This window comes from Acinonyx jubatus, chromosome B1 (assembly GCF_027475565.1).
Source record: "Acinonyx jubatus isolate Ajub_Pintada_27869175 chromosome B1, VMU_Ajub_asm_v1.0, whole genome shotgun sequence".
In the NCBI taxonomy this organism is placed as follows: Eukaryota; Metazoa; Chordata; class Mammalia; order Carnivora; family Felidae; genus Acinonyx; species Acinonyx jubatus.
Window position 1 is genome coordinate 189,993,373 of NC_069382.1, and position 17,292 is coordinate 190,010,664.

Below are 17,292 nucleotides of genomic sequence, written 5' to 3' on the forward strand. Positions count from 1 at the left end.
ATGATGGAAGCAGAGAGATACTTGGGGGTGCTATGCTGCAGGATGGGGCCATGAGACAGGGAATGTAGGCAGACTCTTGAAGCTTGAAAATGCAAAGAAAGATTCTTCCTGGGGCGCCTGGGTGGCTCAGTCAGTTAAGCGTCCAACTTTGGCTCAGGTCATGATCTCACGGTTCGTGAGTTCAAGCCCCACATCTGGCTGTCTGCTGTCAGCACAGAGCCTGCTTTGGATCCTCTCTCCTCCTCTCTCTCTCTCTTTCTCTCTCTTTGCCCCTTTTCCTCTCACTCTCTCTCTTGCAAAAGTAAATATTAAAAAAAAAATGGGGGGGCACCTGATTGGCTCCATCAGTTGAGCGTCCGACTTTGGCTCAGGTCATGATCTCACGGTTTGTGGGTTCGAGCCCCGCACTGGGCTCTGTGCAGACAGCTTGGAGTCTGGAGCCCGCTTCAGATTGTGTCGCCCTCTCTCTTTGCCCCTCCCCCACTCACACTGTCTGTGTCTCTGTCTCTCAAAAATAAACATTAAAAAATTAAAAAAAAAAAAAAAGGAGAGATTGATTATTCCCTAGAGCCTCCAGAAGGAACAAGCCTTGCTGACATCTTGACTTTAGTCCTGGGAGACTGTCGTTGGACTTCTGACCTCATTTCTAAACAGATACATGTTGTTTTAAGCCACTAGGTTTATGGTAGCTTGTTAGAGCAGGATCTGGAAGTATCCCTTTTCTGTTTCCCTGTTTTCTTCAGTTCCGAGACTGAGCTTGGGATGTCACCAGGGACAGTTACTCTTGGCTAATCTTGGCCAGAATCTGCAAGGAGGTGCCCCAAAGCAGAGGTGAAGTTGGAGAACAGATGAGGCAGCTACAGTCATCGAAACAATGAGATTTTTCTGGCTTCAAATTTTGGCAAGTCTGCTGGAACAAATACTCAAAATATGGAAGTGGTTTGCAACTGCACGGAGGCTGAAACCATTTGGGGGAACACAGTAGAAGAAATCTACATTGCCTTAAAACAGACTGTTAGTAGAAATACGGGTGTCAAAGACTCAGGTCTCTGAGGTCTCAGGAGTGAAGAGCATGGTAGGGAAAACCTATATCATCCTTTTTTTTAAGTTTATTTATTTATTTTGAAAGAGAGAGAGAGTGACTGGAGGACAGGCAGAGAGAAGGAGAGAGGATCCCAAACAGGCTCCATGCTGTCAGCGTGTAGCCCCACGAGATCATGACCTGAGCTGAAATCAATGGAGCCATCCAGGCACCCCAAACCTGTATGGTCTTAAAGAATACCTGTATCATTGGGGTGCCTTGGTGGCTCAGTAGGTTAAGCATCCTACTCTTTTTTTTTAATTTTTTTTAACATTTATTCATTTTTTGATAGACAGAGCGTGAGTGGGGGAGGGGCAGAGAGAGAGAGGGAGACACAGAATCCGAAGCAGGCTCCGGGCTCTGGGCTGTCGGCACAGAGCCTGACGCACGGGGCTCACACCCATGGACCCTGAGATCATGATCTGAGCTGAAGTTGGACGCTCAACCGACTGAGCCACCCAGGTGCCCCAAGCATCCTACTCTGAATCTCACTTCAGGTCTTGATCTCAGAGTCATGAGTTCAAGCCCCATGTTGGGCTCCCTGCTGGACGTGAAGCCTACTTAAAAAAGAAAAAGAAAAAAAAGAATACCTAAGTCGTTGTAAACAAACTGTAGCATAATTGGATGTTAAAAGCACTGCTGTGAGGGCTCAGAAGCACCTCACCAACAGTTTTTGGGTTTTTTGGGGTTCTGTTATAGAATGATAGAAAGGGGAAGTTTAGGATGGATTATGTCCTATAATTATATAGAAAACAGGACTTGAGAGCAACGAACTTGGATTTTATGTGAGATTTCCAAGCCAAGTATTGGAGGTATGTCCTGGGTTTTTTTTGTGGCTTTTAGTAAAATGTAAAAGAGATAAAAAGGAGGGAACTGTTACAAAAAGGAACCAGAATTTAATGTTTTTCTCCCTTTTTGAATGGGAATGGGTTGTGACTATTACCCTAGAACAGTCTGGGTATTTTGAAGCACAGAACTGGTTTCTAATTTCACAGGTCACAGATGCAAGATTTTGCCTCAGGATAGATTATACCCAGATACTGTACCCACACCTAATCTAGGTGATTTAGGTGGAAGACTTGAGCCTTTGAGCCAGTGAGACTTAGACGAGGTTTTGGACTTGAGCTGATGTAATGGGCTGAGACTTCTGGTCACATTCAAGATGGGTGAGTATCTTTCTCATGCAAGATGCGTATGAGTCTTTGGTAAGAGTGGACTGTGATAGGCTGAGTCGCCCCTTCACCACCCAACAGATGTCCAGATCCTAATCCCCGAAACCTTGAATGTGTGCCTTGCACAAAGGGTTCGGCAGAGTGTCATATACCGACAAAAAGACACACGATCTTTGAGTCAGAAACAATTTATTACTCACAGCCAAAAAAAAAGAAGCAGACACATCAGTTTTGTTTGTTAGCTCCCCATACCCCAACTCCCACAGCGTGACATGGTAAGGATCAGATGTCACCTCTCCATCATGCAGTGGGTTGCATGATATTAGACTCTAGGGTTTTGTGGGGTTGCTGGTATATCTTCCCATCCTCGTCTCCAGACAGATTATCCATTACTCTGGAATGCAAGCAAACAACTCAGGGGAGGGAAAGAAGGTTTTATCTTTACTTCCCTGGTATGTATCTAGCTTCATGATCCTCAACTGTCTCCCTTTACAAACATTCTTAATGTGGATGCAAATACCTTCATTCAGAGAATCCACGCTGAGCAGACATGTGAGATATTCCTGGGGAACTGTATTCCAACACTTTATTTCGAGTACCAAAAAGGCAAGTAAAAAAATCACCTTCGATAGAAGACAAAATCTGAAAACACAAATATTACAAGAATGTTAAGCATGGTAGCTGATGGAAAGGAATTGCTCACCTTTACAATTTTAGAGAGAGCCCTTGCCAAGAGCAACACCATCCACTGGAATCAGTGACTATATAAAGGCAGAAGTTGAAATTAATTTGAGGAACACATATTAAGCAATTTAAGTTGCTTAATTATCAGCAACAATGTGAGGAAGCCATATCAATCAATGCCATTTTTGAATGCTTATAGAGATTATCTGACCAAATCAGATTTTAAAATGTTAAAAAAAAAAAAAAAATGGGGGGGCACCTGGGTGATTCAGTCAGTTAAGAATCGGACTTCAGCTCAGGTCATGATCTCAAGGTTGGGGAGTTCAAGCCCCACATTGGACTCGCTGCTGTCCATGTAGAGCATGCTTCTGTCCCCCTCTCTCTGTCCCTCCCGTGCTCGCACATTGTCTCTTTCCCTCAAAAATAAATAAATATTTTTAAAAATGTAAAAGAGACTTTGCCACACATTTAATAATTATTCCTGAGAATACAACCTCAAGTTACAGATGTTAGAGATCATTATTTGTTAATTAGATGTACATTACATCCCCACTTACTGTGTATCATACAAAATGGACATGAATTCTGCTCCTATGAAGCACTCATTCCAGGGTAGCAGATTGACAGAATCAGTTATCAAATAAATAAAAATATTACAAATGATACACTACCAAGAAAAGAAACAAAGGGAATAATGGAACAAAAACTAAGGTGGGTTAGGAAAATCCTCTTTAGGGAAGTTAACGTTGAATTCCATTTATTCTCAAAATGTCAGCCACAGTCTTCTATTTATTTCATCTTATTTTATTTTTTTAAGTAATCTCTACACCCAATGTGGGGCACAAACTTACAACCCCAAGATCAAGAGGCACATGCTCTAGGGGCGTCTGAGTGGCTCAGTTGGTTAAGCGTCCAACTTCAGCTCAGGTCATGATCTCACGGTTTGTGAGTTTGAGCCCCGCGTCAGGCTCTGGGCTGACAGCTCAGAGACTGGAGCCCACTTCAGATTCTGTGTCTCCCTCTGTCCATCCCTCCGCTGATTGCACTCTGTCTCTCGCATTGTCTCAAAAATAAATAAATATTAAAAATAAAATAAAAAAAAAGAGGCACATGCTCTATTGACTGAGCCAGCTGGGCACCTATGAAGTGAATCTTTTAAAACCTAATTCACATCACATCTTTCCTCTGCATAATCCTTCAACTGCTCTCCATTTCAGACAAAAACCCAGAGGCCCTTTGATGGTCTACAGAGACCTTCATGATTTGGTGCCCATATAACAGTTCCCGAGCCTTCTTTCTTATTGCTGTTTCTATAGCACTTAATACCTTTAAAATATTTTAAGGGTGGGGCGCCTAGGTGGCACAGTCGGTTAAGCGTCCGACTTCAGCCAGGTCACGATCTCGCAGTCCGTGAGTTGGAGCCCCGAGTCAGGCTCTGGGCTGATGGCTCAGAGCCTGGAGCCTGTTCCCGATTCTGTGTCTCCCTCTCTCTCTGCCCCTCCCCCATTCATGCTCTGTCTCTCTCTGTCCCAAAAATAAATAAACGTTGAAAAAAAAATTAAAAAAAAAATAAAATAAAATATTTTAAGGGTTATTTATGGTCTGTCTGTCTCTCTCCCTGCCAGTTCCACGAAGTTCCACTACAGAATGATCTTTGCTCTCTTCATTTTGCGTCCCAAATGTCTCTAGAATACTTCCTGGCCTCTAACAGAAGCTCATTAAAGTTTTGGTCAAAGAATGGAAAGTTACATTATGATTTCATTAATATTTAAATATGCCAAAAATAAAAACCAAGTTACCACATACAATGCTGTGTTAGCATCTGAATTCAGCATAGAAAAATGTCACAAAATAAGAAACACAAGAACACAAATCAGGGAAGATTCACTTAAGGTGACGGGTGTGCTTGCCTGCTGAGAAGTTCGCTCCAGTCGGGAACACAGGAGGACAGTGCCACCCGCATATCTGCTGCACCTTTCAACCCGTTTCTTTCCTTTGCTTTTAACTGGGTCAGGACTGAAAACCCACGCTCGCACAAACTGGTTGTCGTGAATGGTAACAGAAGCGGGACACTCTTTCTGCTTAGCAGAGGGAAGTCTTCCTTTACCTTAATCCAAAATGCCGATGTTAATGCTTCGTAGTCAGTCTTCAATGTATATGAGGAACTGAGCTGCAGTAGTTCACTCTCTTCTTCAGGCACCAAGTTTAACTCAATTACCGATTCTGGGTTTCGAAAAGCAAAGGGATCTTTCACCCAGCTGTTTTCTCTTAACGTTTCAAACTTCTCTTCTGGAAAGAAATGGTTAAAAGTTTGAGACAGAGAAGTGAGATGCACCAATATCTCTAATTTGATTTCTTTCAAAAGGTTTTCACTAATAACGTTCTCTTCGATACGTTGCAAAAATCTTGGAAACATGTCGTAGCTCGGACGGCGGCTTTTAAGCCTCGCTTGCCATAACAATAGTGTCTTTGGGAATCCCTGGATGCGTTCGACCTGTTGGAATATATTGCTATTTTCCCCCTGTAGTTTTAAACTCAGTTCGTGAAGAATGCCAAAAATATCTGTTAAATATGCCAATTTCATCACCCACATGTCATCTTCCAAAATACTCGCCGAATGAGATTTTTTTTCAGTAAGAAAAAGGTGGATCTCGTTCCTGAGTTCGTAAACCCTGCTTAGTATTTTGCCATGAGACAACCAACGAACTTTGGTATGGTAAAGTAAGTGGGTACGATTAGCTCCAATCTCTGAACAAAATGTTTCAAGAAGCTGGTTATTTAGCGGACTTCCTTTAATGAAGTTAACTTTCACTGCGTTTTTCAGTACTTCCAAGAGATTCTGTGGGATTTCTCTGGATGCTAAAGCTTCACGATGTATAAAACAGTGATTCCACACGGCGCCATTATTAGTCACTTCTGGCAATTTTTTAATTACTCCGCTGTGTCTTCCGGTTTTGCTTGCTGCTCCGTCACTTGTAATCCCTTTGCAGTTCTTCCAGTTTAATTTATATCGGCCAACAATGCACTTTTCTAATTCTGTAAAAATATCTAACCCGCTTAGGTGTGAGGTTATATTTAAACAACACAAAAAATCCTCCATGAAATCTTCTTGCCACGCGTATCTGACATAAACTAAGAGTGTCGTGCCGCTCCCCAGGCCGGTGCTGTCATTGAGCTGGATCACAAAGTCTATACCAGTCTGCAACCGGGTAAGCAGCATTGTTTCTAAGTGTTCCGCAATAGTGCACATTCGAAGAGATATTATGTCATCACTAGATATCGTTTTTAATTTATCAGCCGATTTGTCATCAAAAATTGTACGCACCATATCCAAACAAGGATTATTTTTTCAGCAGCCGTGTGAGCCATTTTCTCTTTCGCCACTCGATATGCAACCAAATACGACGATAATAAGGCTTTCTCGCTAACAGCTGTAGGACAACCAAGAAATCGTGTAGACAACTTTACATCCTTTTTCTTTCTTTGAAAATACTCAAGAGGCTTATCAGTAAGTTCAGCATGCTGAGTTTCTAAGTGCCTTTTTTAGAAGGTTTTAAGATCTCATTTGCAAGAATATTATTACAAATAACACACTGAGGTCTGTCATTTTCAAAGGGGTTTTCACATTTGATAAAACCGTATTTTAAATAATCTTCATTATAACGTCTTGCACTTACCTTTTTCTTTTTGAAATGTGGCTCAAACGAGGTTGAAGTTTGCAGATTACAGTCAGTATTTCTCTCAACATGGTCACTATTCACATTTCCAGGTGCAGCAGCTGAACTTGAACAAGTGTCTGCACATTTCACTTCATTTTTCCTCTTTCTTTTAAAAACGATAGGATCCATTTTAAAAGTAATGCTAATTAAAATGTTTTAAATGCCACTAAAAAAATTGTGTGTGTATGTGTGTGTGTGTATATATATATATATATATATATATATATATATATAGCCTAGATAACATCTTTCCCAAAAAATATAGTTTGCAAATGCATCTCAGTTGAACATCTCAGACTTCACATCTAGTTGTAAGTCACGGGAACATAAACTAGACTGCTCACCAACTTTATTATTATGAAAACGAAACAAGACACCAGTGGACAAATGCTTGAAAAGCCATTTCTTAGCCAGTATACATTCTGTTCATTATATGCCCTCCATTAGTTAATTTTCTTTTCAGATCTTGAAATTGACCTTAGTATTCCTGGTAGCACAATTCTGGCAGAGGAATCACACAAAACACTTGATATATTTTACTGTTTTAAAAAAACTTTCACTGTGACTTACAGACTGATTTCATGACCTGCTAATAGGTCACACACAGAATGTGAAAAATGTTCATAGAGAGATTTTTCCTGCGCTATGCTGAGCTTGAGTACGTCTGCTTGACGATCAAAGCAGCTAGCTAATCTGTTAGGCTGTCGGCTGGTACAGGAGCTTTCTTGAAGTGGTAGGTATATATCCTACATTTTCCTTCTTGATACTTTATGATGGGAAGAGTTTTTAAGAATGCCAGTTATGGTCTGACCCAGTGAGGATCCATCCAATGAGGCTTTCCATGGCTAGGTCAACTACCAAGTTGGACCTGATGATATATTTTTAGAACTTTCTTGGACTGCATCCTTGGCCTGGGAATAAGAGCAGAGAGATGACATTAAAACTTTAGAATACAGAGGTTATTATTGCCAGCTATGGCAACCTTCAGGATATCCAAGATCATGGGTCCTGAAGCAAAAGGCTTAAAGCTCTTCTCATCACTATGTCATATCAGCTTAGGTCTATTTCTGTAAGGCAAATGACCTAAACCAAGATTGGTAAATAGAAACAATGATATCAGGGGTGCCTGGGTGGCTCAGTGAAGCGTCCAACTTCAGCTTAGGTCGTGATCTCGCAGTCCGTGAGTTCGAGCCCTGCGTCGGGCTCTGTGTTGACAGCTCAGAGCCTGGAGCCTGTTTCGGATTCTGTCTGTCTGTCTCTCTCTGCCCCTCCCCTGTTCACGCCTGTCTCTGTCTCTCTTTCTCTCAAAAGTAAATTAAGCATTTAAAAAAAATTTTATTTAATGTTTTTATTTATTTTTGAGACAGAGAGAGACACAGTATGAGCAGGGGAGGGGCAGAGAAAGGGAGACAGAATCCAAAGCAGGCTGCAAGCTCTGAGCTGTCAGCACAGAGCCTGACATGGGGCTCGAACTCACGGACTGTGAGATCATGACCTGAGCTGAAGTCAGACGCTTAACCAACTGAGCCACCCAGGTGCCCCTAAAAAATTTTTTTAATAAAAAAAGAAAAAATGATGTCTGTATAAACCTGGAAGTTGGCATCAGAAACTGCAAAGTACACTTAATAAAGCAGAATACAGCAAGCCATGGAGGCCCATGGTTCATCTGCCACTTTAGACTTCCTCCCAGTTCAGTTTGGGTATATCCATCCTAGAAGCACAGGTATCCCCCACTTTCTAAAAGGTTGTGTTATGCCATTTCACTTCTAGGGCAGACCTACATTGATACCTGTTTTTGCTAACTGAAAGAAATCCAAAGAGGATTTTCACTTTTGTGAAAAGAGCCGTTACCATACTAACGTAGGTCTTTGGTAAAAGCAAAGTGGCCTCACACCAACTTTCTGAAAGCAGGGGATTTCACAGGAATGCCCTATTTTCAAAGGGGAAACCTGTGCTCACTGCACTGCCCTTTGACCTTGGTGTTATTTGGGTCTTAGTATCATACACAGCACTTTCTTACATAGCGGTCCATCAAGTTGTTCCGCCTTTCTGGGGGAGGGAGGTAAAGCCTTATACATACTGTAGTGTTTACTAGAAATTCAACAACTTAAGGGCACCTGGGTAGCTCAGTCGGTTAAGTGTCCAACTCTTGCTTTCGGATCAGGTCATTATCTCACGGTTTGTGAGTTTGAACCCCACATCTGGTTCAGTGCTGACAGTGTGGAACCTGCTTGGGATTCTCTCTCTCCCCCTCTCTAGCCCTCCTCCACTCACACGCTCTCTCTCAAAATAAGTAAATAAAAAAAAAAAATTCAACATCTTACAGCGTGAATAACTGTTAATTAGAATCATTTGCATTAATATTTTCTTATTATCTGTATTCTTGATGCACTCTGGCATCCGGGTTCTCACGAATCAGAGAGGGACTGGGCATCCCCCAAAACTACTCTAGAGATGGCAAACAACTCAACAGATAGCAACCGGCTCAACCAGTTAACACAACTTTCATATGCAAACTCACCCTTCTAGAGCCCACCCCACCTGCACACACACCCCACCCCACCCCAATCAGGCTCTTAAACTCAGGCAATATTCCCCTCCGCCCCAGTCATCTCAGAGCCAGGTATCTGACAACTAGGAACAGTCCCTATGCCCTAGAGCCTGTTGAAATCAATCAAAAACCCAATTTTAAACCTGCTTAGCCAGCTCATCCTGACTCACTGGTTCTGTCCTAGAAAATACCCAGGCTTTTCCACAATACAGGCTTTTCTGCAGTTTCCCTTCTGCTCCCTCTGCCTCCTGAAACCTCCTGTTTCCCCCTGTGGCCCCTTGCATGGCTTGGCATGCTCTATGTCCTGCCTCTAGGGATCTGGGAGTATAAAAACTTCCTACTGTGTGACATTTCTGTGTCTGTGTGTCTTATCATGCCTGATTAAAATAAATCCTGAAGAGGTTTTGAATCATTTTTGTTATTGCTCTAGCTACAAAGTCATATAGTTTGGTGCTAATCCCATTGTCCCCATAAGGCCTGTTATTTTTTAGTATAAATCCTGCATTCCTTGAGTTCTTCCAGGAAGTCATAGTGTTAAAGCTGAAATACACATTATCTTAAGATTACTTATTATTTGCCTGGTGAGCAGATTTCCCCCACTCACCTGAGAGGAATATTAGAATCCCCTGATTAGGGGGACACACTAAGTATTTTCCTTTCTAACTACCACCAATTCTTGACCTGAGTGAAAGAGCAGACTTGTATACTAGGACACAAGCAAGGTATGGGTATAAGGAATATCAAGCAGCTCTCAAAACTGAGCATACAGGGGCGCCTGGGTGGCTCAGTCGGTTAAGCGTCGGACTTCGGCTCAGGTCAGGATCTCGTGGCTCACGAGTTCGAGCCCGCATCGGGTTCTGTGCTGACGGCTCAGAGCCTGGAGCCTGTTTTGGATTCTGTGTCTCCCTCTCTCTCTGCCCCTAACCCACTCACATTCTGTCTCTGTCTCTCTCAAAAATAAACATTAAAAAATTTTTTTTAAAAAATGAGCCATACATTATTTATATGCCATCAATATTCATCAGCCTATTGCTGTTATATTTATGTGGGGACCTACCCTTTCAACTATAAAGCCAGCTTGGAAAGAGGCATCACAGAGAACGGTAAATTTGAGCAAAAAAGATGTCAGGAAAGTCTATAAAGAAAAGGCTATAGTCTTGGTGATATTCTTCTGTGAGACTTCATTAATTATACCTATATGACTTTACTATTAACAATGGTTTGACAATAATTGACAAATGTATGACATGTATCCATCGCTATGATATCCGAAAATGTTCACTGCTCTAAAAATCCTATGTTCTGCCTATTCATCTCTACCTCCCTCCAATCCCTGGTAATCACTGATTTTTTTTTAATGTCTCCAGTTTTAGCTTTTCTAGAATGTCATAAACTGGAATTTACAGTATGAAGCATTTTTACATTGGCCTCTTTCACTTAGTAATACATATTTAAGGTTCCTTAATGCCTTTTCATGGCTTGATGGTTCATTTCTTTTTACCACAGAATAATATTCCATTGTCTGGATATAAAAGTTTATTTATCCATGCACCTACTGAAAGACTTCTTGGTTGCTTCTAAGGTTTGGCAATTTTTTTTAAGTTTATTTGTTTATTTTGAGAGAGAATGTACAAGTGGGGGAGGGGCCGACAGAGAGAGAGAGGAGAGAGCCAGAATCCCAAGCAGGCTCCGCACTGCCTGCATGAAGCCTGACATGGGATTCGAACTCATGAATGGTGAGATCGTGACCCAAGCCAAAGTTGGACGCTTACCTGCCTGAGCCACCTAGGCATCCCCAAATTTTGGCAATTATCAAAAAAGCAGCTATAAACATCAGTTGCAGATTTTTGTGTGAACATAACTTTTCAACTCCTGTGGGTAAATACAAAGGAATCTGCTGGACTGTACATATGGGTGCATTTTAAATGAGGATATCAGCAAAGGCTGTGTATCTTTTTGTTGCTGGAGCATACCATAATTGTGGACACAGATTACACATTATAGACAAAGTGTAGTTGTTGATTCTTCTTCTTTGACTTCAAATGCCAAAGGGACTACTCAAGGATCTCATGAGTCATAACGGCCTAGCATGCTACTCAGGTGCCTTGTTGGTCTCTGATATGAAATGTCAGAAAACAGAAGCAAGTTAGAACTGAAGGGTACAGATCTGGAGGTACAGGCAGGAGTAAAGATGGCTGTGAGATGGGTCACACGATGTGGCATAATTCAGTGAGAAACAGGGATGTTGAAAGGGCGGGCCTACGCCAGCCGACTCCATCTTGTTCTGTGTCCTTCACCTTGACCACACCTCCTCCCCTTGAGTAACCCCCCCTCACCTGCCTAACAGGACTCGGACCCTTCCCCAGGACCCTTCCCCAGCCAATCGGCTGAGGCCATAGCCATTACCTCACCAACTGCCCCCAGGCCCCAATAAAACCTTTGTCCTTTTGAAACTCGCTCTCTTTCCCTGGTATCTCACCTGCGTCGGTGCAGGTAGGGGATTGAGCTTGAGCTAGCTCGAATAAAGGCTCTTTGCTTTTGCATCGGACTCGGCTCCCTAGTGGTCTTTGGGGATCACGAATTCTGGGCATAACAATGTGAAGAGCTGGTCAAGAGAAATCTGTCCTGTTTGGTCAGTTTAGCATTGGACAAATGTTAAATCTTGAATTTAAGGGCTGAAACTTTACGAAAAGCTTTAATAGGCACCCTGGAGCAATGCTGGAATGCAGCTTCAGGAAGGTGCCAGGGAAGTGGCAGGAGAGGCCACTGAGGAAACGGGGGTTGCTGTAGGAGTAGGATGAAGTTGTAATACGCAACAGCACAAAATGCATCACCTTGTCTCTAGGCTAGCACTCTCTTGGCATAGTTTTCTGTTTATAGTAATACAAAGGGTTGGTGCCCTCAGGAAGACCTACAGATAGGGACAGAGGTCAGGGTTTATTAGAGTGGTGGCAATTTTAGATGTTGGTTGCCTTAGGAGGGGCTTGGAAATATCAACTTGGCTAGTTATTATAAATGCTTTAACGATGGCTAAGTAGCCTAAGTAACTAGAAATCTACTGTATACAGTACCAGACTATACTTAAAAAGATGTGCATCTGGGAGAGAATTCGGGGACTGGTAGATGCCTTGACTTAATCTTGGTTAGAGGTTTCCTTGAAAAATGGCATGTTCCAAATATTTCACCATGGTCTGAAAAAGGCAGAGCTTTTCTTATGTCCTGTCTTCCAAGATAGGTTGGTAAGGACTAGAGAGTTTATTTCTCTTGGATGTCAGAGCACGGTGTATATCATCGATGTTTAAACCAGAACTAAATTGTTGGAAACTCAACTGCATCTAGATTTCTTTTTAATGAATAAGAAGAGTTGGAGGGAAATCACAGTAGCCTTAAAAGCAATCTGACTTAGATACATAGCTGCCCTTAAAAGGTGAAAGAGAACAATTATTGACTCTTCCTCTCAGTTAAAAGTTCCAGTAAGGATGCTTTCTTGTTTTTAATACTTCTTTCCCTCCAAGAAATCTCAAATCACTAGAGGTTTTTGTTGTTGTTTTTAAAGATTTTATTTTTAAGTAATCTCTACACCCAACATGGGGCTTGAACTTTAAATCCCAAGATGAAGCATAGCATGTTCTCCCAACTGAGACAGCCAGATGCTCCACAAGCCATTACAATTTTAAGGATAAAATATGCCATGTTCCCCCAGGTATTTTATAGATATTTACCTTATACAGCTAAAGGGAAAAGAGGCTAAATGTGCTACAAAGTCTTTTGTCTGCCCTCCTTTTGTTTAACTTCTCTTAATGGGAAGTCATAGGAGTTTTGGGGGATAGGCTCAAACCTGTTTTTGGTCTAACCATAAGTTGGGGAATTTTAATTTGAAGAGACATATTCGTAATTAGGAGTCAATGTACATCAGAGCATACACATACCATACATAACATGGGCAAGTACATCAGTGTAATTCTATAGCCCAAATGGGCTCTGCTGGGACAGATCCCTTCATGGCCAAAACTTAAAAGATCATAAACGTGTGCACTGATGCTTAAGATAGACATATTGAGGTTGACCATTGTCATTTCCGAGCAATAATGCTATTTAATCAGATGTGCATATAGTGTAGCCATCCTTTAGGACAGAATTTCAATTAAGTTGACCAACTAGTTGTACGGGAAGTTTTCTTATATACCAAGCAAGATGCACTAACATAGTTATGTGATACAGTTTCAGGTTACTGATTTTGCACAAATGAATCTTACCTACCTGTTCCTAGAATGTGTTTGTCATATGGTAGGTACTCAGTAAATGTATTTGAAATAAACGAGAGAACGAATGACACTATTTTTACCAGTCAGTGAAAAATAAATTACCGAACTATATTTGAACAATTTGGTAACAGGTAAGACAAAGGCTAGTAAAACATATTCTTTAAAATGGGATAATCAAAGATACCCTATTTTACAATAAACTGCTTATAATGTTAAGTAGCAGAAACAAGGGTCTTATACAAAGATACATGTAAACTATGTTTAGATTTAGTTTATAAAGCTTAGCACCTAAATCTACCTAAAAATAACTCACGTAAAATACTAGTATCTCACTTATAAGTTTGAATTACTATTCTTTTAGACAAAACTAACTGTCATTTAAGCATTGTTTTTTAAAATATTTTTATTACTCCTATTTCAACCCAATCCTCTCAGGAGTTTATAATTGGCTATGCTTCAGACTTGAATTAAAAAAGTATTTCTTTGGCGGGGGGGTGCCTGGGTGGCTCAGTCGGTTAAGCGTCCGACTTTGGCTCAGGTCATGATCTCATGGTCCGTGAGTTCGAGCCCCACGTCGGGCTCTGTGCTGACAGCTCAGAGCCTGGAGCCTGCTTCGGATTCTGTGTCTCTCTCTGCCCTTCCCCTCTCGAGCTCTGTCTCTCGCTCTCTCTCAAAAAAATAAACATTAAAAAATATTTTTTTTAAGTATTTTTTTTAAGTTTATTTATTTTTCAGAGAGCATGCTCACAGGAGGGAGGAAGAGCAGAGAGAACCCCAACCAGGCTCCACACTGCCATTACAGAGCCCAACGCAGGGCTGGACCCACAGTGAGATCATGACCTGAGCCAAAATCAAGAGGCTGATGCCCAACAGACTGAGCCACCCAGGCACCCTCAAAAAGCATTCTTAAAGAGCGTACTCCCTCTCCTAAATCAGACAATTCACCTACAATAATAGTAGAGGGAATGTATTAGGGTATAGACCTGGTAGAAGTGGTAATGAAAGCCTGGGAAACCCCTTCCTTTTTTTTTTTAAGTTTATTTTTTTATTAAGTAATGTCTACCCCTAATGTGGGGCTCAAACTCCTGACCTCGGAGATCAAGAGTCTCCAGCTCTTCTGACTCAGACTGCCAGGCCTCCAGGGGGGTAAGTCCTTTTTTAACTGAAACAGGTCGAAAGGTATCAGCAAGGTGTCAGCTACGTGGAACACAGAAGTAGAAAATGTTGCAAGTTTGACAGAAGGTGTGAAACAGTTCTTCAGGAAAGTGGTGCTATGAATGAATGGTCTAGGAAAACGTTTCAGGATTTTAAGCAAGTATGCATGATTGTCTTATATGTTTAATGCAATGATCATTCTTGCTATAAGCATAACAGGTGATCTTTAATTCCCTGACACTAATTCTTACATCTTAGACATATCTCCATGGTGTTATGAATATTATCCTCTAAAAATACAGCTTTTTGGGGCACTTGGGTGGCTCAGTTGGTTAAGTGCCCAACTTTGGCTCACATCATGATCTCACAGTTTGTGAGTTCGAGCCCGGTGTCCAGCTCTGTGCAGCCTGGAGCCTGATTCAGATTCTGTGTCTCCCTCTCTCTCTGCCCTACCCCCACTTGCGCTCTGCATCTCTCTCAAAAACAAACATTAAAAAAGTAATAATAAAAATAAAAGTACAGCTTTTCATTTATTTTTATTGCCAGGCACTCACAAAAATTAGTTTTGATCAGTTTTCTCACAATTCAAAAACCTCTAATCGTTCTGAGCTAGTGCATTCTCCTCAGGACAATTTCTTTAAATCTAAGCCTCATCTTATCCTTCATACAATTCTATATTTTAAGCTCTAAGACTACCACAGTTCTTGAAATTTGTCATGCACTTCCACGATTCTGCTTCTGACTAGTATTCTGTTTGTATGTAATATCCTTAAGTCATTTGAGATCTTATTCATTCTTTAAATGATTTAGTTCAAATGCTACAGCATTCATTCACTTAACTAATATTTAGGAACTTACAATGTATCAGGCACTGGGCATACAGAGCAAAAAAAAAAAAAAAGGATGAATACTGAAAAATTAATACAAGGGAATACCTGTTCACCTGTTACAATGAATGAACCAGAGTTACCTTACACTGGTAAATCTTAAAAACATAAGTTAACAAGCAAGCTACAGAAGGGTATATACACTGCTGATTGTTAAAATTATGCAAAACATTACTATATATGTAGTTAAAATTAAAGCATAAAAGTGCTTGGGAGAGTGGTTACCTTGGGCAAGAGGGAACAGAATGAGACTGCGTGGGTCAGACAAAGGACTTCAATTTATATTATCAAGGAATTTATGTAATTTATTTCTGCAGTTAGGTGGCGAGTACACAATGTATGATTTATACTTTTGTCTGTATGAAATAGTCTACATTTGTAAAGGATATGTAAGGCTTGATTCCCTCCTGAAGACACTGCAGATCTGTCTCATAACCCGTAACCTAAAATTACCTTCTGTCTCTTGTACTCTCGTTTACCGTATTGCCTCGATGCACTCATTAGGTAGGACACTAGATCCTAAGGGTAGGAACTTGCAGGTATCACCTTCAAGCATATTCACATGTTATCCTCTTTCCAGCGGATTCCTGACTTCTCTTCAGTCCTCTCGGGCCCAACTAGGCCTTCTAAGAATTTCAGCTTGCCTCTTCCAACCGACCCTAGAATAGCTCCGCTCAGACCCCGGATTGCTGTCCCTCTCGCCCCGGGAGGCCTCAATTCGTCCCCTGTGCGAAAGCAGAAGGTGCCTCCCCCAATGAAACCCGGGATATCTCCCGTTAGCAGACTCTGGTCCATCCCTATCAGAGGCTGCCTTTCTTCTCACCTCCAGCCCAGCACCACAAGCCTCCCGCTTCGCCCGACGAGCGGCGGTTCAGCTCGTCCCCCCTCCCCCCATTCCCTACGCAACACCACTTCCGGCCTAACCTCACCACTCACAAACATCTCACTTCCAGCCGGGAAAAAAAACCCAAAAAACAAAAAACAACACTGGCTCGGCCCTTTGCGCACGCGCAAAACGGCGGACAGGGCCGAAATTTTCGCCTCCCGGCAGTGTCGCGGTAGTCTCGCGGTATTTGCTTGTCCCGCGGGAGTTCTTTTGAACGCTCTGGCGGTAACCCCGCCCTGGGTGCTCAGCTGCGGGCGGGCCGGAGCCGGAGGCGGATTTGGAGTCTGGTCCCGCAGTCTGTCTGGTCCCGCCGTCTGTCGGGGCCGCAGTACCCCTGTAAGGACGAAGCTCGTCCCAGCCAAGTCACGGCGCCATGGGGGCGGAGTAGAAGCTGCTGTCGGTTAAGGAGGCCTTTCAACTGGCGCAGCAGCCGCACCAGAACCAGGCGAAGTTCGAGGTGGCGCTGAGCCGCACCTACTGCAAGGTCAGCGCGGCCCCAGCCTCGGCCGCCGCCCCCCCGCGCTCCCGTGACCCCCGAGTGGCCCTTGAGCGCACGCTACCCCTGACGGTCTTCGTAAGACGATTGTAGGGAATTTTGAATTTCATTACCGTTTTACCTGGTTTACTTGTTTGGAGACCCATGTTGTATTTAATGATCATAGTCTTGTGTCTCTTTAGGTTAACAGCTCACGGACTTTTAACATACATCTTCATTTCATTAAACTAGGTTTAAAATACATATATAAGTACATATTTATGTTTCTGCCCTGTAATGATTTTAACAAAACACACTTTTAAATTCTTGACAAAATCAGTGCAAATAAGTGCATCTTTGTTACAAACCAGCGACTTTTCAGGTTGATATATTTATCGCCTTTTTTTTTTTTTTTTT

The 17,292-nt window shown here is 42.1% G+C and overlaps 2 protein-coding genes across 6 annotated transcripts; both read right to left on the reverse strand.

The window, feature by feature from the left end:
- Positions 1–2,425: 2,425 nt before the first annotated feature.
- On the reverse strand, positions 2,426–6,837 carry FAM200B (family with sequence similarity 200 member B). 5 transcript variants are annotated; one of them, XR_008296409.1, is made up of 4 exons: positions 6,615–6,837; positions 5,045–5,226; positions 2,774–2,895; positions 2,426–2,647 (listed from the first exon to the last, which is right to left on the reverse strand). XR_008296409.1 is itself a non-coding variant. In XM_053217556.1 (4 exons), exons 2-3 carry the CDS (start codon positions 6,263–6,265, stop codon positions 2,776–2,778), a joined length of 1,341 nt encoding a protein of 446 aa, XP_053073531.1. In that variant the 5' UTR covers positions 6,266–6,368; positions 6,615–6,837; the 3' UTR covers positions 2,426–2,647; positions 2,774–2,775. The 5 variants fall into 5 exon arrangements, 3 of the variants coding, with proteins under 3 accessions (XP_053073531.1, XP_053073532.1, XP_026915577.1); XM_053217556.1 differs by having other exon boundaries at positions 5,045–6,368; XR_003414081.2 differs by lacking the exon at positions 5,045–5,226.
- A 26-nt stretch (positions 6,838–6,863) lies between these two features.
- LOC113593764 (uncharacterized) lies at positions 6,864–17,042 on the reverse strand. Its single transcript, XM_053216181.1, has 3 exons — positions 16,879–17,042; positions 16,338–16,748; positions 6,864–7,567 (listed from the first exon to the last, which is right to left on the reverse strand). The coding sequence occupies exons 1-3, from the start codon at positions 17,040–17,042 to the stop codon at positions 7,507–7,509; spliced, it is 636 nt and encodes a 211-aa protein (XP_053072156.1). The 3' UTR covers positions 6,864–7,506.
- Positions 17,043–17,292: the final 250 nt, after the last annotated feature.